The sequence below is a fragment of the Cornus florida genome, unplaced genomic scaffold (assembly GCF_030987335.1).
Source record: "Cornus florida cultivar Cherokee Brave unplaced genomic scaffold, ASM3098733v1 CherokeeBrave_3.0.0_Hap2_Chr01, whole genome shotgun sequence".
NCBI lineage: Eukaryota > Viridiplantae > Streptophyta > Magnoliopsida > Cornales > Cornaceae > Cornus > Cornus florida.
Genome location: NW_026775571.1, coordinates 47,323,883 through 47,349,192, shown reverse-complemented (window position 1 = coordinate 47,349,192; position 25,310 = coordinate 47,323,883). Strand labels below are relative to the sequence as shown.

The following is a 25,310-nucleotide window of genomic DNA, read 5'->3' as shown; positions in this document are numbered from 1 at the left end:
AATAGATATCGATCCTGTGGCGATGATTAAATTGTGAAAAATTCTTATTGAAACGCATTTATTAATGGTATTTTTTGGTTAATTTCTTCAAATCTTAAAGGATTTGAACTATTTTGACCGATAAAATATTGACTCCGCCCCTATTCTGGAATGGGTTTGTACATAATTAGTATACCATTCCCGTCCCTAATTTGAGGGACAAAATACTGACTCCGTTCTGCGTACTCTGTTTAATTGCGAGACAAGACGGATTATTCCACTTTTATTATTTAATAAAAAAACAATATATAGTAATAATAACTAGCCCAATGTAATCAAATTGAGCTAATAAATAAGATAGCACAACTTTTAAATCACCAAGTACTGAATATTAGTATATTAACCAACACTTCAAGGTATAGGGTCTTAAAAATATTAAATATATATTATACATATATAAATTAAAGGTACACATAATCGGGGTAGGGGCGAAGCGAGTTCATCACTAAATTTTTTCTCGCTCCAAACACGTTTGAAATTTTTAATTATTTTATCATACCCACCCCAAACCCATTTAGGGGGTTACCAAATCCGTCCTATTAGGGCAGGGGCGGGGTGAAAGCCCGCCAAGTTGGAGGAAATTGACATCCCTAGATCTCGAAGGTTTCGACAAATTAAAGTAAGTATTAATTAATTAATAAAAGAGTTTACAATTCTCTCATGTTTGAGAGTCAAATACTATGACAATGATAAGGAGCAGTTATATACAATGACTTTCGCAACATATCTCAATTTATTGCGGATCCGATTCAAGTCTTAATTAATAAAGAGTCCATCATTAATTACCGACTATAAACTATTTATATTCTTGAATTGGTTGTTATCAAATACATTTAAATATGTCTTGCAGTCAACTAAACATATTCAATTTCATAATGAATCGAAACATAATACATTTGCATTCAACAATTGTACAAAGCATAAATATTCTATTAGATTAAAGCAAGGAACACAATAAGAATTCGCTATGTCAGAACATACAAATTCCAATAAATATATGTATAGTATTTCACTTTACAAACATCTCTGAGCATATATTTAACGGATGAAAAAGCGCCACATTACCATTTGAATTGGATTAAGTGGGGTATAAAACAAAAACATGATGGGTAGTTATAAAAATGATACTGTGGTACAATTTTAATCTAACGATGATCCAAATACTTGCAGTGTCGAGGGAGAGAAAATGGTTCAATGTTTTTTTTTTTTTTTTAACCTTTAATTTTTAAGCTTATATCTCAACATATGTAATTTTCGTGCAAGATTTGCCCCCTTTTTTTCCACAAAATCGGGTGTTTGGTGCTGTGCCTGACTAATCCACATCCTACACACACCAGTCCCTCAACACGTTAAATCGAGAGACTCGTAGAAAAGTGCTAGGATTTGAACCCTCGTCCAAATACTGGTCATGGTACCAACACTTGGTAGCCCAATCCTAGCTACGAACTCCTGCCTTTGGAAGCAAGAAGACGTACTCTTACCTTTGTCCCGACTAATTCACCTCCCACACACTCAACACGTGCAAGATTAGATCGAGAGACTCATAAAAATTGTGTAGCGCAAGTTCATCAGCGCCTTCCAAGAAGTTGTGGAGGAATTATATGGTGAACTTCCCCTCCTCCGTTCTCATTTAAAGGAATCCAAAAGGTCTTCCAAGAGGAGACCATTCGTTGTTTCCTTTAGAATTCGTTAATGATGTGATAGTACTTGACCCTGCACATTGCCGACAATTCTTTTAGGTTGAGTTTGTCAACTGCTCTTTGTGTTTTAGCTTTGACACAAAGCAGAAGTAACATTTCTGTCGTGAGTTGTGTTTAATAATAATCAAAAACATTTTTGGTAACTTAACATTAAAACATATTTGATAAAAAAATGTTACAAGAATGTTAAAAGTTTATTATTATTAATTTTTTTGGTACTCTTCATTATTAGTGTTTTTGCTACAGTGCAGAAGCAACTTGAAACACCAATTTGGTACTTCCAATTTTGATATCTTTTTCAAAAACGTTTCGATACTATTCAAATCACAACAATTATTATCAAACAAGTTTTTTGCTTCACTATAATACAATGTCCCAAAAAAAAAATTAAATAAAATGCAAAATAGGTTGCAAACGGCCTCAACTTGTTGGGCCCAAAATTGAAAATTTCAGATGCTAAAGCAACAAGCAACGATTCTGAGCAACTTCCTTGAAGCAGTAGTATTAAATAGCAACAAATTCATTTCTTGACTTCTCTGGTCTTGAGCTCAAAATTTTCTACATTTAACACCGTGACCATATTGCTAGAGCAACTTCCTTGAAAGAGAAGTATTGAATAGCAACAAATTCTACTAAAGCTGATTATATATATAGACATGAGATAACTTGATAGCTCACAAAAGCCATGGCAGCTGATCATTTACAATTTCTCAAAGACAGGTTCATCACCGACTTCCACGATGTAAAACCGGACAGAAACTGCTTCAAATCAGAAGAAAGTTGCACAAAATGAGCGAACCTGCTCAAACTAATTATCTGATATCAGACCCTATGGCGGTTCTGTCACTGTGTGATCTTCCATCTATCAACACAGCCGAAGTTCACGGGTTGAACCAACAGCTGCAAAACATCGAAGCATTGCTGCTCGGATCAACACCTGATCATCACGGTGTTAAAGCAGTCGGAATTATTGGAATGAGTGGTGTGGGTAAGACTATGCTTGCCCATTCGGTTGTGCAAAGTTTTCGAATCCAGAAGAAGTTCTCGCCCATAATTTGGGTCGGACATTCTAAATAAGGGAATGCACCAAGAACTGTCGCCAGATATTTGTTGAGAGAGTCGGATCCAACACAAGCATTTGAAGGTAATTCTGATCTTTGTGTGCAGATGAGGGAGCTTTACTCTCGCTTGTCCAATAAGAAATACTTGATTGTTCTTGACAATGTAGTGCATGAAGATGAGTGGTACTCTGATTTATATGTTCCATCTACTGATTCATATACCACCGATAGCACGATAAGCTCTATCCGACTTTCGCATGGCTTGCCAAAGGAAGGTGGGGGCGCTGTAATAGTCACTAGTAGACCCGAGGATGTAGCCATAAACATGGTGGGTGAGCAAAACTTACTCAGACTCCAGCCCTCATTCGACGAAGAGGAAATTTGGTCCATATTCATGGATTCAGTTCGAAGAAAGGAGTTTGTAACTTCAGATCATCATCCAACTTTGTCAAGAATGAAGGATGAAATTGTTGACAGGTGCGACGGCCTTCCTTTAGCTGCAAGGACGTTGGCAGAGATCATTTCTATTCAACTTGGCAAGGAAGGGTACGTAGTTAGTTTTTCAAAGCTTAATCTTGAAATTCTTGGTTTGTCACTAGTATTTTGAATTTTTATTTTTATTTTCAGTTTCTTTTAACATGTGCAAGAAAAAGAAAAAAATGATATTTGAACTCATAATTCAAGCCTTAAAAGATAAGTCAATGGGATTATCTCCAACTAATTCCACTGTTTTTATGTGAATGGGGACGTCATCAATAATAATGACTCTGTGATGTTAGATGTCATTCCTCTGTTCACATAAAATAGTCGGATTAGTCGGAGAGAACGTCTCCTTATCATTTAGGTCTGAATTATTGGCTTGAGCAGCAGTGTTCAAAAAACAAAAATTAAAAAAAAAAAATAGCTGTCCCCATTACTAATATTATGCTGATATATATCCTCAGGTATTGGTCGGATACAATAAGAAAGGTAAACTGTTCTTTCAACTTATTTTATAGATTACTGGCTTATACAATCTTGAATGATCAGATCTTAGTAGGTGTTATTTGTTTGTTCTTGTAGAAGTTCGTCTTGAGACTCGAAATTTATGATAAAAAATCTTGTTTTGATGCTGTAAGAAAAGTTAATGCTCTTCCGGGTGTTGAGTCAAACCTACTATTCTTTGAACTATGTGTGCAATTATCTATGAAAATGAGACTTGAATGCCACATAAAATTTTCTATTCTGGGTTTTTTTCAGGAGTTCATATTGCTCTTCATCGAGTCAGCTACAATGACATAAAGGTTGTAGGAATATGCAATCCGGTAGAGGTAGCGAGGGAATTAGGAAATTTTTGGCATACGGAGCTCATCTCCGTAGAGCCATACTAAAATTCTCGAATAAGTCGTGGAATAATGATGTTTATACTATTATGTTTGGTTGCATGAAATTAATGTCTTGTAAATCAAATTGAAAAAAATTTAGTTCAAATTTTAAATTATTATTTTTAATTCTAAAATATCAATTCCATACAACAAAACATAATATTTTGATTAGGGTGCCCGATTAGTAAATTACATATGGCATGCCTTTTCGGTAGTTATTGGATTGTCTAAGTGGTAGATGAATCGAGCTTGCAGCCTTGCAGAGACAATGTGTGTTTGGCAAAAAATATCTGGGTAAATATTCTCTGTAAATTATTAGATTTCTGATTGGGGACAAGTTGGGTTAGTCATGATGAGTAAGATTTTATTTATTTAAATTCATTTTTTAATTAAAAAAAATTAAGCTTATAATTAGGGGTGGCAAATAGGCGGGTTAGGTTGGGTTAAAAATGGGCGGATCAACATGGGTTAAGACCCATATTCAACCCGTTTTGAATGGACGGGTTGAAAATGGCAGGATCAACCCGTTATGACCCGTGAACCCATTACTTATTATTTTTAATTATATATATATATCTTTATATATTTAGATTTTTTAATTTTTTAATTTTAACTTATTATTTTTTAGGTAAATTTTCATTTAATGGAGGAGGTGGAGTCTCTGGGACTTATTTGAAAAAAAAATAAAAATAGAATTTAATAAGTTAAAATTTTCAATAGGATCACATTGTAAAAATTTAACCACTAAGCTACAACACCAGAATTTTTCTACTCATTGAGCAACCTGAGTTTGGTACTATTTCTAATTTCTTTACACATACATATATATATATTCGAATAATTACTTATATACGTAGATGTTTATTCATTTTAATTAGCAAATTCAATTTTTTTATTTTTAAAGCCGGTTCACAAATAGAGGACGATAAGGTAGCTAAAATTTTCACGTATATAAGTATTATATATATATATATATATATATATTTCCGTCGCTGGAAGGATATCACACCATGAATTCCCCATGATGGAAACCGGAAACCTTGGTATTGATAGATATAACTAGTCCCGTCCCACTGTCTCTCTCTAGGAAGAGCTTGCACCAACTGACCTTCAGTTTCCGTTGAAATGTACCTCTGTTTGCTCAATTACTCACGACATGGAAATAGCAGTACTATCTATAGGAAATATATATATATATATATATATATGCATAATGCTTTCTTTTAATATTATAATTTTTATTATTATTATATTTTCTTATAATTGGTGCGCATTTGATTCAATTGCGCATTATAAACAGGTTGTACAAGAAGGTGTCAGTTTACCTGTTTTTTAATTTTCAAGAGAATAATATTCCATTTTAAACTTTATTGCCTTGGTATATTACTTGTATATGGGAAAAAATTTTTTTTTTTTAATTTTTTTAATTTTTTTTTAAAATTTTTAAAGTTTTTTTTATTTATTTTTATTTTTTCAAATTTTTTTTATTTATTTTTAAATTATTTATTTATTTTTAAATTTTTTTTTAATTATTTTCAAAATTTTAAAAGTTTTATTTTTTTATTTTTATTTTTTTAAAATTATTTATTTATTTTATTATTTATTATTTTTAAATTTTTTAAAATTATTTTTTAATTATTTATTTTTTTAGAAGAAATTTCTAGAGAGAGAAATTTAGAGGGAAGGAATTGATGAGAGACAAATTTAGAGAAATAAGATTGTGAGAGAGAAATTAGTTAAGTGTAATATAGAATAGATGTGTGTTGTATGTTTATTATGTGATGAGTGAAATATGGGTTGAATATGGCATATTCAATTCATTTTGACTCTCAAATTAAGTGGTTAAAAATTATTCAATCCATCTTGACACTCAATTAAATATGGTTCACCCATAACTATTAAAGAACGGGCGGATATGGACTGATTGATGGTTCCTAACCCATTTTGCCCCCCTACTTATAATTAACTCAAAAATACCCTACAAAATTATTTTGGAAAGCACTTGCAATTACTGTTTTTTTTTTTTTTTTTTTTTTTCGGACTATGGTGTTATTTGATTACTCAAGTGCATTAAACGTTTATTCAATTAAGTACGTTTGATAATATAATTTAAATATCATTGAAATCATTTAAAATGAGATAAAACACCACCTATATTTTCTGTGGAAGTTGATTTTATTTGGCTTTGCACAGGTCAATTGATCACAAACACACACTGATTAACACACAACTATGGCCTGGAGCATCTAATTCCTAACATGATTGATTGTCTCGACTTAGAATTCATCAATCTCAACCTTGCTTTTCGTTCTAGTCTTAGAATGATCATTATAATCAAGCTGAAATTAATTAATTAATTGACTTCAAAATATAAAACTTGATTTATCATTAACTAAGCTATATATGGTTTACGTAAGACATAAGAACTACAAATAATTAAAAATAAAAAATTAGACAGATTAGCCCTTTTTTTTTTTTTTTTGACAAGACACATTAGCTCTTTTGACAAATTGCTATTAAGCGAGAAATTTCAATTGAATCTAATTGTGAAGTCCAATTCTGCAGTTCAAATATACAAAAATAAAAAATGTAGCGGGTATGCCCTTGTTCGAGTTCCCCTTTGCCAAGGAAAAAAAACAAACGTTTGCGAGACTCTTGGAACATTAGATGGCATAGACACGAATCAAAGGTGGGTGAAGCAAAAGCTATACTGATGAACATTTGTTTCTTTAATGGTGACATATTTTGATGTTAATGTTGAGCAGTCAGCTTCATTACCTATATTCCAAGTTGAAGCTAACACCACACCACCTTCAACAACAAAAGTCCCATGCTCGAGTCTTTCAAGTGCTTGTGCTTATAAGCTAGCATCTATAATTCTGCCACTTCCTTCCAAGAGTTTACAGCTCAGATCTGAAGAGGCCCATCATTAGTTGCATGTGGGAATAATGCAGCTGCCACGACAAAAACTCCCGAGAACGAACATGATGTTGTCAATGTAAGTGACTTCGAGATCCACCTTGAGTGGCAGCCTCTTTCTTTGCCATGTATTGAGGCTTTGGTTGCAGCTCGTTGGATCCTTCAACGCCATTGTTTCCCCTACTGTTTTTTAAAACCGGGTTTCTTCTAGAGTTTGAAAAGCTAGAAACAGCATATTGAGTTGGATCAGATGGATTTCTGACCATCTTTTGCCGTTCAAGAGACCCTGCTGCCACCGCCAGTGATCTGGAATTGTTGTAACGAAATGCTGAACTGACGACTTTCCCAGGCCTTGCAGCACCTCCTGTATGAAAGTCAATAATATTCAGAGGACACGAATCTTAAGAACTGGTATGAGCTAGGTAAGGAAAGCACAAGACAGCCGGTGAATATGCAAGCGCACAATAATAATTCTGTACATCAAGGTCCAAAGCCTATGTAACTAAAGGCCTGTTAGGCAACTGTTTCTATTTTGAGTTTTTAGTTCATAAGAAGCAAAAGCAATGTTTTTGTTGTGTTTTGACTTATTCCAAAACAGAAATATGTTTGGTAACTAAATTTGTTGCACAATGTTTCAAAACAGACAATTGAAAGAGATGTTTTGTTGATTGTAAAAAATTGTTGTATTTACATTACATTGGCTTTTTTAAAAGAATATTTCTTCAATTGTTCAGCTACATCAGTGAAAACATCTTTTCTTGCTTCCAGATTTGGGCCTTTTTCTGAAACAGATGCGACATTGCGCAAAACATAACAAATGTTACTGAACATGTTTTCGCCATTTGTTTCTATATTTCACCGATTTGGCAACAAAAACACGAAACAACAATGGTTGCCAAATAAGCTCTAAGTTCAAATAGTTATCTCAAATGTTCTAATGTACATAAATATGAGTATATTTGTCTGACTGTGCAATGAAAATAATGTCAGGTAGTATATAAATAACATAAATAATGATGGGATGAGACTGCATTTGAATGGTGGAGTCTGTGTTACTCACTTTTAGTCTTTGTTCAGCTCCCAATATCAACAATTTTCAAGATTTAAAAAATATGCAGTCTTTGGACATGCACTTTCATAAAGCCAAGGCATGAAATCATTCCCTCAATCCACCAACTACTCTGATGTAGAACATAGAAACGCTCTTATACCATGCAAGACAGGAAACGCTCTGATACCAATTTGATGCAGAATGGAAGGCGTTTTGATACCAATTGTGCAGAACCAGAGAGGAAAAAAAAAAAAAAAAAAAAAGAGGAACAGTAACGGGACAAAGAGAAGAACATTTGGGGAAGAACAATAAATTAGGGAGGAACAATGTCTTCAATATTCTTAACCAATCATCAAAACAAAGGGTAAAGTGCACTAAACCCCCCTGAAGTATGACTCAATTGCAAGAAACCCCCCTAAAGTAAGCAAAACCCCCTTGGACTATCCTTTTGTTGCACACAGTGAGGAACCGTCAACCACTGTTAACAGAAAAATGAAATTACCATTTAGTCCTTCCTTGTTTTTTCTTGTTGGGATGCTGATGTGGCAATGTAATCTCTCGACCCAATAAAGAAGCGACACCTAGCCACCTATCTGTCCATCAAGAGGCGCCAAACAGCTCCCAAGTCCCATCCCAATCATAATCAAGTGTAAACGAAACCCTCCAATCTTGCTCGGGTCGAAAACCTCACCTACTGGACCTTCCTCATCCTTAATCACTGCCGAACATAGATCCTGCCATCAACAACCACTGCCTCGGCCCACGACCTCATCGCCTTCATCAGATCTATTTCCGTGCATCGTTTGCTAATACAATCTCTTGGAAATCCTTCTAGAAAAGATTTGATTCAAGCCCGGCGTCCTTGGCACGGGCATTAGAGTAGTGTTGCAGTGAACTAGGGTAGGAATTTAGATTGATTTTTGGCTTGTGGACCACGGCGGAGGTGGTGACGAGGGGATGCTCCTCTGTTTCTTCAAAGTTGGGCTGGAGCTTTCCCGGTGTTGAAGATTCTGAATTAATACATGACCGGTAACCCTTCATTGTGTATTAATTCTCTTTGTGTGTGTGATTACAATTGGGTTTTTGTAGAGAAAGAAAAAGGGTTTGATTTAGAAAAGGGAAGTTAAAAGAATTTGGTATGTGTTTGTGTGTGTAAATATATATATATACACACACGATCACAAATGCACCCAATTCATTTTTATTTATTTATTTATTTTTCCTGGTTAAGTAAATTCTTTGTAAACTCTTAAAAGCTAATCCAACCTACAATCACAACACACCCAATTTTTCAACTTTCCTTTTCTAAATAAATCCTTCAGCATCCCAATAGGAGTTTAGAATTTGTTGCTGGCAAGTTGGTTTCTAATTTGGGGGTTTTCTGGTTCGTTGAATATATATATATATATATATATATATATATATATATATATATATAATGGTCAATATAATATTCTATAACTGTCATAAGGGTATATATGGTATTCTAAATTTTGACAAAGGCGCGTGGGTCACCTGCCTCTTCTCAACGTTAACTATCAGACGGCCAAGGAATGGAATTTGAATTTTTGCAACAAGGGAGATCGTTTAGGGGGTTAAGTGTATTCTTTAAAGTTCAGGAGGGTTTTTTGGGAGAGCGAAGAAAGCTCAGGGGAGTTTAACACACTTTACCCTCAAAACAAATCAAGCCCAACTGGATTGAATTCTTTATGTAGTCAAGTAGCCCTAATTGCAAAGAAATTATAAAACCTAAAATATCAAATCCTGAATAAATTAGGAAGCCCCAAAAATTTGTTGTTACCAAGAATTAAAATAGAAAAATATATTAATTCTAATTCTATCAAATCCCTAATCTTATCTATCCTTGCCCCTTCTCCTAGCATAGATGTGAATCATGAACAGATCATGCAAGCAGATTGTATCATGATCCCTACCACTCTCTCTCCAGTAGAAACATGTAGATGCAAGAATAAAATCATAATTCTCAAATTATTACTAAGAGAAGAAATAATCTTCACGGTTGCTTTACCCATATGCAAAATTCAGATGTTTTGTCATGACCAGATAGTGAAAAAAGTTGACAACTAGAAAAGGTTGACTAGTTTTTCTGTGGTACCTTTGTAAGTTTATCTTGAGATCACTAATTAAGTACAAGTAAAAATAGTTGAGGTGTTCATCAAGAAAGAAATGATACATCATGATTTAGCAACCTGCAAACTCAGAGTTTGAGAGACTTAACAAAAATGAACTGTGTTTACGCTAATCATATTCCCCCAGAAGCAATTCAGATCTATGGCAATCAGAAGAGAATAGCACAAATTTTAGAAAAGCACACTGGAATCACCTATGATATTAAGATGTCTCTTTGATATTTGGTGAGGTTTGGCATGTTTTTCCAACATGCTGCCACATTGCGCTAGGAAAATTTTGATTAGGTAAAAGTAACTGAAAAGAGAGTGGGATATGAGTGATTGTTAGAAGAAGATAAGCAATAACATGAAGACTATGCACATAGTGCCTATCCTCCTCTAATTAAGTAATGATGATATAAAAGCTAGAAAAGTGAAAATCACATAGATAATGATGATATACATTAGTGGAAATTTAATAAGAAATTCACACCTTGGACACTTTGCTGAACTTGGAGAGGAAGCCTTGTCACAGGGACTCCACCCCTCTCTTCTACACTGGGCTTCGCTACTTCTTTGATGCAGACATTGGAGAAATTGTTTGTGATTTCTTCTGTATTCTGTGTCGAGCTATCTGAATATAATACACATGGCCTGCATCTAAAACTTTTGATCATTGGCCCAGATGATTTCAAACATGATATATCAGAAGTATAAATGACAATGGGTGATATCCTAAATAAGCACAGCAGCACATTTTAAAAGATAATTAAAAATGAAACCTGGGTAATGATGCATGTTGCCTCTCAGGTGGAGCAATGGTTTCACCATTTCCACAATGCTCCTCAAGATAAGCAATTTGCTTTTTAAATTGGTCAACAGCACTGTCAAAAAAACATATCAGAAGAAGAAAAAGATCCATTAATTGTGTCATTATGAATGAGTCTGTTGGGAGAATATCATGAAAGGAGTGATTTAAGCCTTGATAGAATTGATAGGAGTGATTTAGGAATCCTCCATCAACGTATTTTCCATATTTATGATTTGTATTCTTTCACCCATAAATAGAAGTGGTCATTGTAAACAAAACTAAGAGAGAATATAATAAAAGTGGTATAGCATTTGGGCTTTGTGTGCTGCGGATGTAGGCCGTAGTGGCAGAACCACGTATATTTTTGTATTGTTTCATTCTTGATTTCTTTCTACAATCTTTTATTTTTTTACCAATATGGTACCAGAGCAAGTTTATCACATCCTACTCTAGACTCGTTCGGCTCTCATTTGTCTCCCTTGAATATTGTGATCAGATTTACTCGTCTTGGATCTTCGGATCAACTCGTCTAAGAACTTCGGATCAACTCATTTCAGATCTTCGAATCAACTTGTCTCAGATCTCCAAATGCACTCATCTTGGATCTCCAGATCTACTCATCTTAGACTCTCGCAACTTCGTATTTAGTTTTAAGGTGGACACTTGAGTTAAAATCTTCATGTACCAACTTGAGAAGGGGGGGTGGGGATTGGGGCGCGGGGGAGAATATCATGATAGAAGTGATTTAAGCCTTCATAGAATATTGATGGGAGTGATTTAAGGGATTGATTTTTATTTTTATTTTTCCCCAGAAAGTTATGTTTGAATTTAGGAATCCTCCATCAATGTATTTTCCATAGTTATCACTTGTACTCTTTCACCTATAAATAGAGGTGGTCATTGTGAACAAAACTAAGAAAGAATATAAAATAACTGATGTAGCCCTTTTGGCTTTTTGTGCGGTGGATGTAGGTCATAGTGGCCGAACCATGTTTATCTTTGAGTTGTTTCATTATTGTTTACTCTCTTCAATCTTTTACTTTCTTTCAACAAAGTCGATGAGAGAAAAATGATCTGGTTTGTAGGTGATAAAGGACATCGACTAAAATAAAAAAGGAAAAAAAAAAAAAAAAAAAAAAAAGATCCATAAATTGTGTCATTATTAATGAGTCAATGACAGACAAATGATCTAGTTTGCAGGAGATAAAGGGCCTCCTACTAAAATTTAAAAAATAAATAAATAAATAAAAATAATGAAAAAGGAAGCATCTTTTTTTTCCATAAGCAAGCATTGTATTAGGGATTCAAGAATAATGCAATCAGCACAGAGTGATCGCAATAAAAGCATTCCTTCACCTTACAAGAACCAAAAGTTGGATACTTTCAAGGTACCTTAATAATGGTAATGGTGTGTGATATGTTAGACATCATCCAATGCCTCCTTTCCCCTTTCTCCCAGAACTTTAAAAATTTTGTTTCCCCTCAAAGTTAAGAAATTATGATTTCTTCAGTAGAAGTAATTTTTTAATTTAAGTAAACTAAGGGGCATTCTTGGAGAATCTGAATTTTAAATGTTGGTGTATTCGAAACGCGAAAGTGACAAAGAATACACAAAAATATGGAAATCTTCATGATTACGGCACAAACAACATACCTCATGCCTGGTCAAGTAGCAAATCTATCTATCTATATATATATATATATAAACTTGCTTAAGATTCTTCAGCGCACAGTATAATCTTCCCAAAAATGCTAGTTATATACCCAGTTTATTTTAATGCATATCACAACCATTAATATATAATCCTAACGGTTTGGCTATTAATCACCACTAAAGCATTGAAAGTTTACTTAAGACTAGGAAGGCACCAAAAATTTTAGTAGAGGATTCAGGGTCACAAGTTTTAGTCTTGATTTAAAGATTATTAAGTAGAGAACAACGTGAAATACGGCTTTATCATTCTTATTAATTTTAAATAAAAGGCCGAAGAAACAACCAACAACTAACAACAACAACCAAAAGCTATTAGAAATAACCAGAATAGATTTCAACCTCATATCTTTACTTAGATTTGGAAAATGCAAAGTCCAAATTGTTGAGATTGGAAACTGTTACTAATCGCTTGTAATATATTATGAATTAAATCATATAATGACTGAAGATCTTTCTAAATAAATAATCACATTATAGAAAGTAAGGAATATGGACATTTAAATGTCTTTCTAATAACAATAAAGTTAAACAAGAATGCAAGTTATGAGAATTGATCTGTGGTACCAAGATAAGGGCATCAACAGGAAAGGAAGACATTACATCCATGCTAGCAGGATGTTCGGGAAAAATAAGTCAATTCATATTTGATAGCAATACCTTGGATACATGAAGCCTGTTGGTTCTGATCCCTCCAAGTACTCTTTCAACATCTTTGGATGGTATTGAAGAATCTCCCGATATATCAACTCTCGTACATCTTCCTTTGTTATCCTTCGTCTTTCAAATTCAAATTCCATTTTCTTAACTGGTTGACCAGAAGGCTCTCTCTCAACCTTGGCCAAGTTCTTAAAATATGGATCTGCAAGAGCCTGACAGCTTGCAACACAACATGCTCTTTAGAAGAGGCAGACACATATGTACGAGGTCAGATTTACCACCATAAAAATCATACCTCTTCGGCAGATGGTCGATCCTTGGGTTCAAATGCTAGCATTCTTTCTAACAAATCCAATGCAAGGGGATCTGCATTTGGGAACTTTTGGGAAAAAGGAATAGGTTTTTTCTTCCGCATGCTCCTTAAGTATCTCCGAGCCTTCTCATTCCGTATCTGAAGGCATAAAACGATGGTTGAGGAATCATACTTGCTACATAGATGGGACATGCAATAGAATGGCACTCAATAATAATAATTATATCACAAAACAAGTTTATCACGAGAAACAGACCCTGGCTATGGCTTCGGGAGATGGTATTCCCAACAGATCAGTCATCAGATCCAATTGATGGACTACATTTTTTCCAGGAAAGAGAGGTCTACCAGTTAAAAGTTCTGCAAAAATGCAACCAATGCCCCATATATCTATCGCAGGTGTGTACTGGAAACAAAATAGAGAGTGAATGTAACTAAAAAAAATATTTATCATCTGCACAGCATGGCAACTATTATAGGACAACAGTTGTCACATGATAATATTTTCAGATCAGCAGATATTTGTGAATTAGGCAAATAATGATCAAGATACTTCTAAGCAAATACAGTGATATTGATGCTTGCACCTTAGAGAAAAAGGATCCACACAATTCAGGAGCCCTGTACCATCTAGTCGCAACATAATCCTATTAGCACATCAATGGAAATAACTAATGATAAAGGTATTATTAGAGAAATAGCTCATGTAACAAGAAATTTCACGTGGCAGAAATATTGACACGGTGGATTAAGAAGAAACGTACTGTCCAAAATATAGCAAAGGGGGTATCATTAAAGGCTACTCTCGCAAGACCAAAGTCACAGATCTTGAGTTTACAGTCGGCATTTGCTAAGATATTTTTTGGTTTTAGATCTCGGTGAAAGACATTTGCTGCAAAACCATTTATTAAAGAACTAAAAAAAATCAGAATGGAAAGATCATAAAAATAAAACAACTAATTTAATGTTATATACATCCTCACATGTGCTATATTCACAAAGCATTTGCACTGCAGTCAAGTGAAAGCAGTATTAAAGTTGAATTACAATATTATAACAACATATGACCTGTGTGCATGTACTTTAAGCCTCGAAGAAGCTGATAAAGGAAAAACTGATAATGTTCTGGTGTCAGGTCATCATTTGCTTTAATAACTTGGTGTAAATCAGATTCCATGAGTTCAAGAACAACATATATGTCTTTGAATTCTCGTCTGGAAGGAGGCAATAAGATATGCTTGATTTCCACAATGTCTGGATGATGTAAGAGTCTAAGAAGCTTGATCTCGCGAAGGATGCGTGTGGCATCAGATACATGTTCAAATATATCATTAATCTTCTTAATAGCAACCTTCTCACCAAGATAAGTATCATATGCCGAGCAGACGATACCATAGCTTCCTTTCCCAATTACTTCCTCTATTCTATACCTACTCCCCTCACCGTATTCTGTGAAGAAATCTACATCTTCAGATGCCTGCATCATCATGAAAAAACACTTGATGTTATTAACACCACACTATGTTTTCGAATGGTTCAAAGTGTAAAAGGGCATCAGAAACTATTTGTTCTAAAGAATGTGAACAGGAAATGAAAGAGCACTGATAGATGTAGTCTACAATCACAACTGGCACGTTATGTGCCACCAAAAAAGGAAACATATGTGATACTATTAAAATAAAATTAAACTGTATATTGGTTTTACAATTGAATCATTTCATAACACTGTCCATAGCCACATTTGACAAAGCCTTACTAGTGCTTGGATTTGACTTCACAACACTGTTCATGGTAGCACTCACTTTAGAGATGCATACATTTTATTTTTTATTTTTTATTTTTGTGGGCTAGTCACTAGAATATATACTTTTTGTAGGTTAACTCTCAAAGATAGATAGATTGGACAGAATAGTAGTAGAATTTTTACTTGCTCCATTACTCTAAGTTAATAACAGAAATAACAGATTAATTACTTCACAGTCGAATAAATAAAGAATATCAACAATTTCCCAATTTTCAGAGTTTAGTTGATTTTACAGAATCAATTTAAAATGTAAATAAGAAGTACATATAACTATCGATCATTCCAAGAACACCAGAGTCAGAACAATTTCTTATTAAATTTTGAAAAATTGAACATGCAAAATAGTTTGAATTCCATTCACAAACAAACATTATTTCCACAATACAAAAAGCTGTTCAGGACAAGAGAAACACAAATGAGAGAGAGAAAGAGACCTACCGTTACAAGGAACAACAAGATGGATGAACAATTAAGTCCCTGTATTTATAACAAACAAGCATGCATATCTGTATATGTATCTAGATATGTGTGTGTATATATATATATATATACATATACTGTGAAAATATTGAGCAGTTACCTTTCTTCGTTGATCAGGCTGCATCTGAGGAAAAAAGGATCAAAACCCACCAAAGCAATCAAATAACGGTCGATCACAGTAGAGCAGCAAAACCTAGACTTTGCATTCAAATTCTCTAAATCCAGAACAAAATTACAGAAGGTATATCAGAGAACTAACACAAGGATCACAGAACCTACGAAGTAACTTGAGAAGATCGAAGTGTCACAAAATCATCAATTTACAACATGAATTCAACATGCATTCCCAAGTACAAACCCTAACTCTTAGTGAATTTTAGGGGTAAAAAGGAATTTTATTTTGAATTCAAGGGAAATGAATTGCCATATTTGTGGCAATTGCATAGAAAAGAATTTAATTTCATTCTTTATTAGGAAGAAAATTGTGCCGCTAGATTTGCCGAGAATCTAAGATGGCGATGATCTCTAACTTGACCAAAAAGCAAATAAAGTCTCTGTTTTTTTCTACTAAAAGCAGCTGGAAAAATGGTTAATTGCACTAACACCCCCACGCGATTTTGGTCGATCCTACTAGCCCTGGTCAACAACTTTTTAGGCAATAACACCCTGTTTCAAATGACATATTTGCTATTTATTATTTAATTCAACATTAATGTTAATTGACAAAAATATCCCTTACCGTTAACCCATGTGACCAACAATACACTGTCTCACAGCTGACATATCTCATCTCAACAAGGAGTGCTAGTTGCGACTGATCCACACTCGCACACATGTTAGCAGTCTATTGGCTGTTGGCACTAACGTTTTTGGATTTTTGCAGAGAAATTGTCAGTCAATAAGGAAGTGTTAAAAAAAAACAATTTGTGAAGGACAAAGACCGGAGTAAAATTGTTGTTATGTGGTTGTGGAGGTTGTTGGAAAGGACTCTGATTGATCAATAGTGATTTCCCTTCCCAAATTGATCCCAACAGAATAACCTAGGGCTTTGCAGTGGTGACGACCAAGGTGGTGAGGGCTCCGACGACTAGCAGCGGCGATGGCACTACAATTGAGGCTTCACAACGAGCACGTATATATTCAAAACCCAATTCAAGGGTTAAGTCTTGCAATTTTTTACATCAGCCATACTTTGTGAAGGTCGAAGAACATAATTTCTTTGGTAGGGATGAGTCCAGCAATTTCTTCAATGGTGTTATCCTTATCAGTGGGAGTGTGATTGAGGAATACCCACATCACAAGATGGTATAAAAACACCTTTGGGCTCTTCACTCTCAGTTTGAGATTTATATGTATATTATATGTGTGTGTGTATATATATATATATATGGGTTTTGTTTGATTTGGCTTAGACGAGTTTCGATTTTGATTTTTCCATTTCTGATTTAAATCTTCGACTGTAGGGTTATATATATACATACATATATATATATGGTGTGAAAAATTTGGGTCTGCATATTATATTATACTACATATATATGTATATATATATATATATATATATGATGTATTATATATACGTATATAATTTGGGCATCTGTTTGGGATGGTGGTGGTGTTTTGGTGGTAATGGTTGTGGTGTCTGGTTTCCAAGTCTATTTGCGATTCTGCCACTATATTGTGTATATATATACATATATATTGTATAATACGTACGTATATAATTTGGCTATGCATATAAATGTGTATTCTGTTTGGGATGGTGGTGGTGTCTGGGTGTTGTGGCGGTGGTCGTGGTTATGGTGTTTGGTTTCCTAAGTTAAATTGCCTATTAGTTAGGAAGGTTAAATGGGTTGTTTCATGAGTGGTTGTTGACAAGTCAAGGGACATACTGGTTTGTTTTTTTGACACTACAATATTCTAAATGTGACCTGCATTGACTTTAATCTGAGTGACATTAATCAAAATCTTATAAGTGTCAGTGCAATTAATTCAAAATAAAAAGGTGATAATTTTAAAAAAGAAGAAGTAAGGTATAACTAGGGGTGAAAAAAACTATTTTTACATAATGATTTAAAAATTTGTGTAACTCAATCATATCTCTTCAAAAAAGTAGATGTGTAGGTCATTTATATGAAAAGAATTTAAAAAAAATGACACTTTTGCTTACTCTATTTACTTTTACTTATGGAAAAAAAATGTGTATATTTTAATTTACTAAAAGAGATTTATTTGAAATAAACAATTTGATAAATATTCTCTCTCATAATGTAGGAGTTCAGCACACCAATTTATGAATTGAACTATTCTAGCCAAAAAAAAAAATTGAACAATTTATTCTTACTCTTTTAGCATAATTAGTGATGAGGAAATTTGATATAGAAGTTGAACAGGCGATTGTGGATAAGGTACGGTAAGATAAGATGATTAATATAGTTGGCGTCACAAATTCAAAAAGTGGTTTTGATATGATAAGGTGAAATTATGATTCTCGGCAAAGTGTCTCCTCAAAAATTGCAACAAACTCCACGCTCAGCAAATTATAAAAAGAGACGACCACCAAACAATGAGGTACGGGCAATATTGAACTCCAGTTCATCAATTGCTTAATTTATTTCTTCAGTAAACTGACTTAGCTATCGAAAGTTTTTTGGCAGGCACCACACCGGTGTTAAGAGAAAACATTATCGTTTCGAATCGTTGCAGTCTAATCTTCATCAATTAGCACGGCGACTTGAAGTGGAGGAGAACTCACAATTCTCTAAAATTTTCAAATAGAAATATTTTTGTAACGTAAGTTTTCTCCAATCTAATTGAAGCACCCGGGCCTCGTGGGTTTGGAAAAGTATAAGTGATGCTAAGGATATTGTCCAACGAGGACTTAATTGGAAGTTATGGACGGACTGGTGAATTGGTTGACTGTTGGAATTGTAATTAGTTGTCGGATTGTGATAACCCAAAGGTTTGGGACTCTTAAGCGAGTAAGAAATCTTATCAACCCGTCCACCAAAGCATGGAAGTCAAAAGTTGATTCGAAACACTCTCAACGCCAGGGACTCAGAGTTGATTCCGAAGATTCCTATCTTTCAATCCACTGTAAAGGAATCTAAATCATGGGGATTATCCTCGAATGACAAGTTTTCTATTATAAGTGTCTATTAGGTTACTGTTGGTATGTTACATCCTCATCCTAAGGTGGACCAACATTCTTTCTTCCACACAAAGCAACAAGTTTCGCCAAGAATTTCAAAGATGTAGGCATTCGTTGTGGAAAATTAGATCCTTCAAGAAGGTTCACTTCTTTTTATGGCAGAGTTGCCATAAAAAGACTCTCGTCTTCAAGTCCTCAAGAAGAGAGGTTTTGTGCTTGATGTAACTTGGTTCTTATGTAAACCAAAAGAAAAAAAGTGAGTACGTGGATCATATTCTTTTGTCCTATTCAGTAGCTCAACAAGTGTGGCGTGTTTCTCCCCTTAATCTCATTTTAGAAAGTCCGGTTGAAATACCTTGACAAAAATGATTGTTGAATCGATCAGATCTATGGTCCAAGTCTGAGTCGTCAGAGGACTACTTCAGCCTGGGTTCCTTTATCTGTTGGAATATTTGGAAAAGCATGAACAACGTACAAATGGTATAATCATAAATGCTTATCTTTTGTGAATATAGAATGTTTTTGAATTCTTCAGCCTCTGATTTTTCCCCTGATAGATGGAGTCCTCCACTAGATGGCTATCTCAAGCTAAACTTTGATGCATCTTTCCATCCTTCTTCTGACAGTGGTGGTGTTTTTTTCCTGTGAGTTTAATGGGGATGGCCTGTCAAAATTGCATCTTTGTTCCTTCAGAACATTCATTCCTCTTTCATGGCTCAGTTGTGGATGATTAGAGAAAGCATTAAATCGTTGAGATTAAGAAGTTATGGCTCTCTCTCCTTTAGATGCTTTGTCAACGGTGTTACTCGAAGACATTTCAAGCCTCCTTACTGAAGTGAATGGAGACGTTCATTTACAATAGGCTCCTACACACTACAACAGTGTTGCCCATGGAATAGGGCAATGGGTTTTTTGTTGTAAAGTGAGTGATTATCTGTGAGAGGTGTGTCCTTCTTGGCTTCTCTCTTCTGGAATCTGACTTTGTACATGTTTCTTGATTTCTCTATTGTATTTTTCAGGTTAAAAAAACACTCGATGTGAGAAAGTCGTACAAAACGATTTCACTTGTATAACATTTGATACGGAATATTCGACTAGATAAGAATTCCAAGTGACATGGAGACTCAAAGGGCATGGATAAATTTAAGGAGATAAGGTGACCATCTTATGAGGTAATTAAAGGATAAGATTTGATTAATTCAAATGTTGCACTAAAGATACGATTAACTAATCCCTTCTCTCTCAAAAGGAAATGCGGAAACGACAACTTCAATTTTCTATAAACACCACGCCGGTTGTCTCTTTTCTCTTGTCTTGCAGGAATCGCTCTGGAGTCTGTAGATTTTTGCATCAACAGTTGGCGCCATCTGTGGGAAACGTAGAGATATCAGAAAATCCAACTCTAGGTTCTACAACAGTACAACACTCTTCATCCGCCAACACAATCGTCAATCCTTATCCTTGGTTGCCATCACAATGGTTGGCGCAACCATGAAGTCTCTAATTAGATGTACCAATTGCTTGGTATTATGCATCTATCTACTAATCAGAGGCATAGCCGTGGAATTAAAGAAAGCACTAGACTGCTCGTACTAGACTCCTATATGCAAACATGTCTGATGAGACTATCGATATCGATGCAACTCAAACACTTCGCAGAAGAATTAGACACTCACGAATTCGAACACCTCTGACGAATTGAGGTACTTATCTTTTATTACTCTATGTATACACTTAATGTTGGCCGCATCCCAATGCGAACTAGGGCCCAGTTGGTTCCAACTATTATTACAATTCATTCCCAAGTTTTCTTCCAGTTCTATAAATATATAGTATGTCTAAACCTTTGGTCAAAGATATATATATACACACACACACACACACCAATATCTGGGAATAGGGGTTGTTCTATTTAGTACATGATTTTTGTTTAAAAATTTACAGACATTCAATTTTGCAATTTTGACATACTAAATTTGATGCCAAAATTGAACGGAGGTTTTTGTGCTTTTAATTGCCTTCAACATTAAGAAATAAATAATGATGGAGGGTGCATTTAAAATCTTTCTTGTCACATTTTATATGCGCATAGTTTGTCCAAATTAACAAATCATATGATTATCCAAACATCTCTTTGATTTTTCCCAAACCCGGATTAAAAGCTTACCAAAACTTCTCAGTCTTGAAGACTACATGGAATTTAGTCACTGACTAGAATCTTGATTTGTTAGTTACTGAAAAGTTCAATGAATTCCATGAGAATTCATTAGAAAGAAAGGTTGGTCTTTATATCCTTAATTTATTAGAAACTGACAGTGGTGTTAAACATGTCCCTTCCAACTCGACATCCCTTTTTAATACAATGATCTCAGCTAAAAATCCTATTTGGCACTGAATCACTTAATGAAGACATCGAGATACTTGATCGTCCAGGTACTCAAAGTCTGGTCAAAATCACAGACAAATTCTTTGAACATCTAAGCTCCCTTCAAATCCTTAACCTTTTGGAAACCAACTTAAAAGCATTATCAACCATTATCAATCTTTATAACCTTGTCAGTTTAATCTTTTAGGATGTAGTGCTTTGACAGCAATAGAGTACAAATCCTTTGAGCACAAATCCTTTGAGATGTCTTGCCTCCAGAAACTTGACGCAGATGGACAAAGAGAAACCGAAGCCTGAATTTGGACTGAAAGGCCCATTCACGGTATAACTTCGTATAACGGAGTAGTAATCCGAAACTGAGGTTGAAAATTCCCTCAACATTGATGAGACAGACACCATGCACAAGGACATAGAGGTATGCAATTATGCATGCTATTTAAGTTTAATCCAACCATCTCTATTGTCTGTTAAGCAATTGACAAAGGCTTTTGAATCCAAAAATTCAAAAATATATACTCTTAGTTTGCTTTCTAATTTTTTGAGAAACTTATTTAACCATAAATCTATATTAGTAACACCAATTTCTACTCATTCAAGAGTACTCATTTTCTAAAACTGATCTAGAAAATGGTCAATCTTCACAGATGGGAAGCGATGCTATTGATAAGCGCCGAATATTACATATTCAAGCGCCCCTTCTTGTATTAATTAAGTCCATTATTAGAGGATAAAGTTTTAATTCAATTGTGTATTTCTTTTAGATTTCAGGTTTTGTGCCCGAGAGTGATCAAAGAAACGGTTTTGACATCATTTGTGTTGAATTGCATGCGCCGTGTCGGGAAATCATCTTTTTGATCAAGCCTCTTCTATTACCGTTTTTGTGGCAACATGGTTTAGTGTTTCATAAGGGACGTGTGTCATCGCTCCAGCCCGAAGAAGATTGCAGAAAATTAAGAGTTGAAGTGCAGCTGCAGCCTCCGCGAGCGCCCGCGAAGCTCCTGCGATGCGCCCACCAACCCCAAACTCTCTGGCCTCTTTCGCGGCACCTTGCATAGCAACCGCAGGAGCCTTTGCGCCCTCCCGCGGGTGCCCGCCGCGCCACCGCGGGCGCCCGCCAAACACTCCAGAGACATCCTCGCGAGCCGCAGCTTCCGCAGGCGCCCGCCGACCCTCTGCAGGCAGTTCACCTGCCCCTCTTTTTCAGCATTTTTGTCCCCTTATCTTCATTTTATGTGGCGGAGAATGAGCCAGAGGGGGAAGGTCGAGATTTTCAGCATGGGGAGTAGGTTTTGAGTGTATATAGGAGGATATCTCGTCATAGATCAAAGGGGGGGGGGGGGGGGATCATATATTTTCTTGGAAGGCGTTAGGAAGCAAAGGAGGGAGTTCTTGAGTTCTTGGCTTGTCGGTATCCTATAGGTGTGAAAATGGAGGGGTTCTTCATCCTTTCTCCTTCTTCTCTTGCATCCATGAGCAACTAACTCCCTATCTAGGGAGGTGATGAAGCTCCATTTTGTAAGCATTGCTTTGTTTTGATTTATTTTTGGGGAGTAATGTATGTATGTAACTTTTCCATGAACTAGAGCACTTCATTTGATGTAATGAACTTCAATATCTATACATGATCATTTTGAGTTAAATCTCGTCTTAGACTGTTTTTCTCTTATGATTATATTGCTAAATTTTCATAGTGACAATGGAGATGAGTTCATGGAAGTGTTGTTATTGGCATGATACTTAGGAGAATTGATAATCTATTGCTTAGGATCTCCCTTTGATAGATTATTCTTGGATTCTATTTCATGTGCTTACATTATGAGGTTAAGGGCTTGATAATCTTTGGCTTAGTAAGCATGTCCAAGGTTGCATTCTAGTTTAGGTAACCTAAGCATGTAATGCTTTGATAGGTTATTCTTGCCTATTGACTTCATATATTTCTTGAGGGGAATGTAATAATTTTGTGTTGTTACATCCCATGGTTGTATATATAAGTTATTCCCCTAAATAAATCATGTCCTAGCATGCTTATTAATGGTTGTGGAGTCACTTACCTAGTCTCTTCTTTATTATTCCTATCTTTTACTTTATTGTTTTATGCAATTTAAATTCATAGCTTAAATGACAACCAACAAATCCTCTATGAACACCCCGTATCATTCTAAAAAGACTCTAGACACTTAGGTTGCTATAAACTAGCGCAGTCCCAGTGGTTCGACTTACCCGACCAATAGCCCTATTTTACAATGATTTGTACTATTGCGAAGGTTGATTTATTATAGATCGAATTCTCAACCGATCAGCTATAGATTGGTTTCACGTTTTGCCCCAGTCTGTTTTGAGTTCTAGCAAATTCATTGATTGTATGTTCAACAACCCATTTTTTGAACCAGATCTTGCTGGTAGTATTTTGTCAACTTGAGATGGCAATACATTAATTTTGAATGCCATTTCTTCTCTCCCTGTTTTCGCTGAGCCTAAGGACACAAAATGAAAAGATTTACAAAGATTAATGTGGCCAACAATTGAGTTGCCATGAGATTTCTTATTGAATCTGTCGTTGTGATTTTCATACATGTTTTTAATAAATTACATGCATGGTTTCTTTCCTCGATCTCTTTTTTCCCCTACTATTGTTGGATATTGTCAATAGTAGTTGGGATGGTTTGGTTATATAACCTTTTAAAATATTCATTAAAGTAGATAAAGTCGATATCCCACAGCTCCAAAGCTCAGTTATGTTGAGTCCATCGGTGCTCTTATCATTTGGCCATTTGGGAACTATAATTCATTTACGAGACAGAGGTATAAATGTTGCTTAGGTTGTGAAATACTTATCACTCTTTTGATTGACACTACAAGGTTAATAATTCAATCAATACTTTTAGTATCACCGTCCTATTTATATATGGCCTTTAGTCAAAAATTTCAACCTCTGGCACAACATAGGTCTCCAGTCATAGATCTCCAGTCATTTCTTATGAAGAAGAAATTTTTGCGACTAGTTATGCAGTACTTTGTTGGCATCAACATTCATGACAAAATTAATTATTTATCCATTTTGTACATGTCTATGCCTCAATTACCTAACTATATTATGTCGATTAATACTTGATGAATTATATACCTTATTAGCAGTTTCCTTATTAAAGGAGTAAAAGAGGTCAACTAAAAAGAGGTTGCCCAACAAGGGTCAACCTAAAAAGAGATTTATTTCTGCCAAAGAGAAGTCGATCAAAAAACACTTTGACATTAATAAGCCAGCACGAGAATGGGGGGCAACATATATGATAAGGATAAAAATAATAGGCAGTTTGAATGTGGATAATGAGCAACTCAAATTCAAATGAGAAATAAGATAAGAGTAAGGGATCTATCCCCCCCAAAATCTCTGTGGAATCACAAAAAATCTCTCTGACGGTTACAATATAGGTAGTTTGAATGTGAATAATGAGCAACTCAAATTCAAATCAGAAATGAGATAAGGGTAAAGGATCTATCCTCCCCAAAATCTCTATGGAATCACAAAAAATCTCTCTGACGGTTACCATATGTAATGACAATTACCATATCTTATAAGAAGGTAAATAATCTAATTGAAAGGTATGAGATAATTAATTAAATCTTGCTATTATTTTAGAGCTCCGGTGACTAGCTTGAACTCTTGGCAGGCACCACACCAGTGTTGTCAAGGTTCATTGCTTCTCTTTGCAGGAAACGATGTCATTCTAGAT

General features: G+C 34.9%; 2 protein-coding genes and 1 long non-coding RNA gene across 6 annotated transcripts; 2 read left to right on the top strand and 1 right to left on the bottom strand.

Annotated features, from left to right (window-relative positions):
• Positions 1 to 2,497: 2,497 nt before the first annotated feature.
• Positions 2,498 to 3,423, top strand: LOC132295859 (putative disease resistance protein RGA3). The gene has a single exon (XM_059794151.1). The coding sequence runs from the start codon at positions 2,907 to 2,909 to the stop codon at positions 3,405 to 3,407; it is 501 nt and encodes a 166-aa protein (XP_059650134.1). The 5' UTR covers positions 2,498 to 2,906; the 3' UTR covers positions 3,408 to 3,423.
• A 3,241-nt stretch (positions 3,424 to 6,664) lies between these two features.
• Positions 6,665 to 16,593, bottom strand: LOC132296036 (mitogen-activated protein kinase 15-like). Of its 4 annotated transcripts, XR_009478570.1 has the most exons (11): positions 16,143 to 16,592; positions 14,827 to 15,235; positions 14,523 to 14,650; positions 14,346 to 14,405; positions 14,015 to 14,164; positions 13,741 to 13,896; positions 13,446 to 13,657; positions 11,046 to 11,147; positions 10,757 to 10,923; positions 10,479 to 10,579; positions 7,296 to 7,447 (listed from the first exon to the last, which is right to left on the bottom strand). XR_009478570.1 is itself a non-coding variant. In XM_059794292.1 (10 exons), exons 1-10 carry the CDS (start codon positions 16,164 to 16,166, stop codon positions 7,158 to 7,160), a joined length of 1,692 nt encoding a protein of 563 aa, XP_059650275.1. In that variant the 5' UTR covers positions 16,167 to 16,593; the 3' UTR covers positions 6,665 to 7,157. The 4 variants fall into 4 exon arrangements, 3 of the variants coding, with proteins under 3 accessions (XP_059650275.1, XP_059650268.1, XP_059650281.1); XM_059794292.1 differs by lacking the exon at positions 10,479 to 10,579 and having other exon boundaries at positions 6,665 to 7,447; positions 10,757 to 10,917; positions 16,143 to 16,593; XM_059794285.1 differs by lacking the exon at positions 10,479 to 10,579 and having other exon boundaries at positions 6,665 to 7,447.
• Positions 8,656 to 12,215, top strand: LOC132296063 (uncharacterized). Its single transcript, XR_009478571.1, has 2 exons — positions 8,656 to 9,163; positions 11,571 to 12,215. It is a non-coding gene; the product is annotated as an uncharacterized LOC132296063 (long non-coding RNA).
• Positions 16,594 to 25,310: the final 8,717 nt, after the last annotated feature.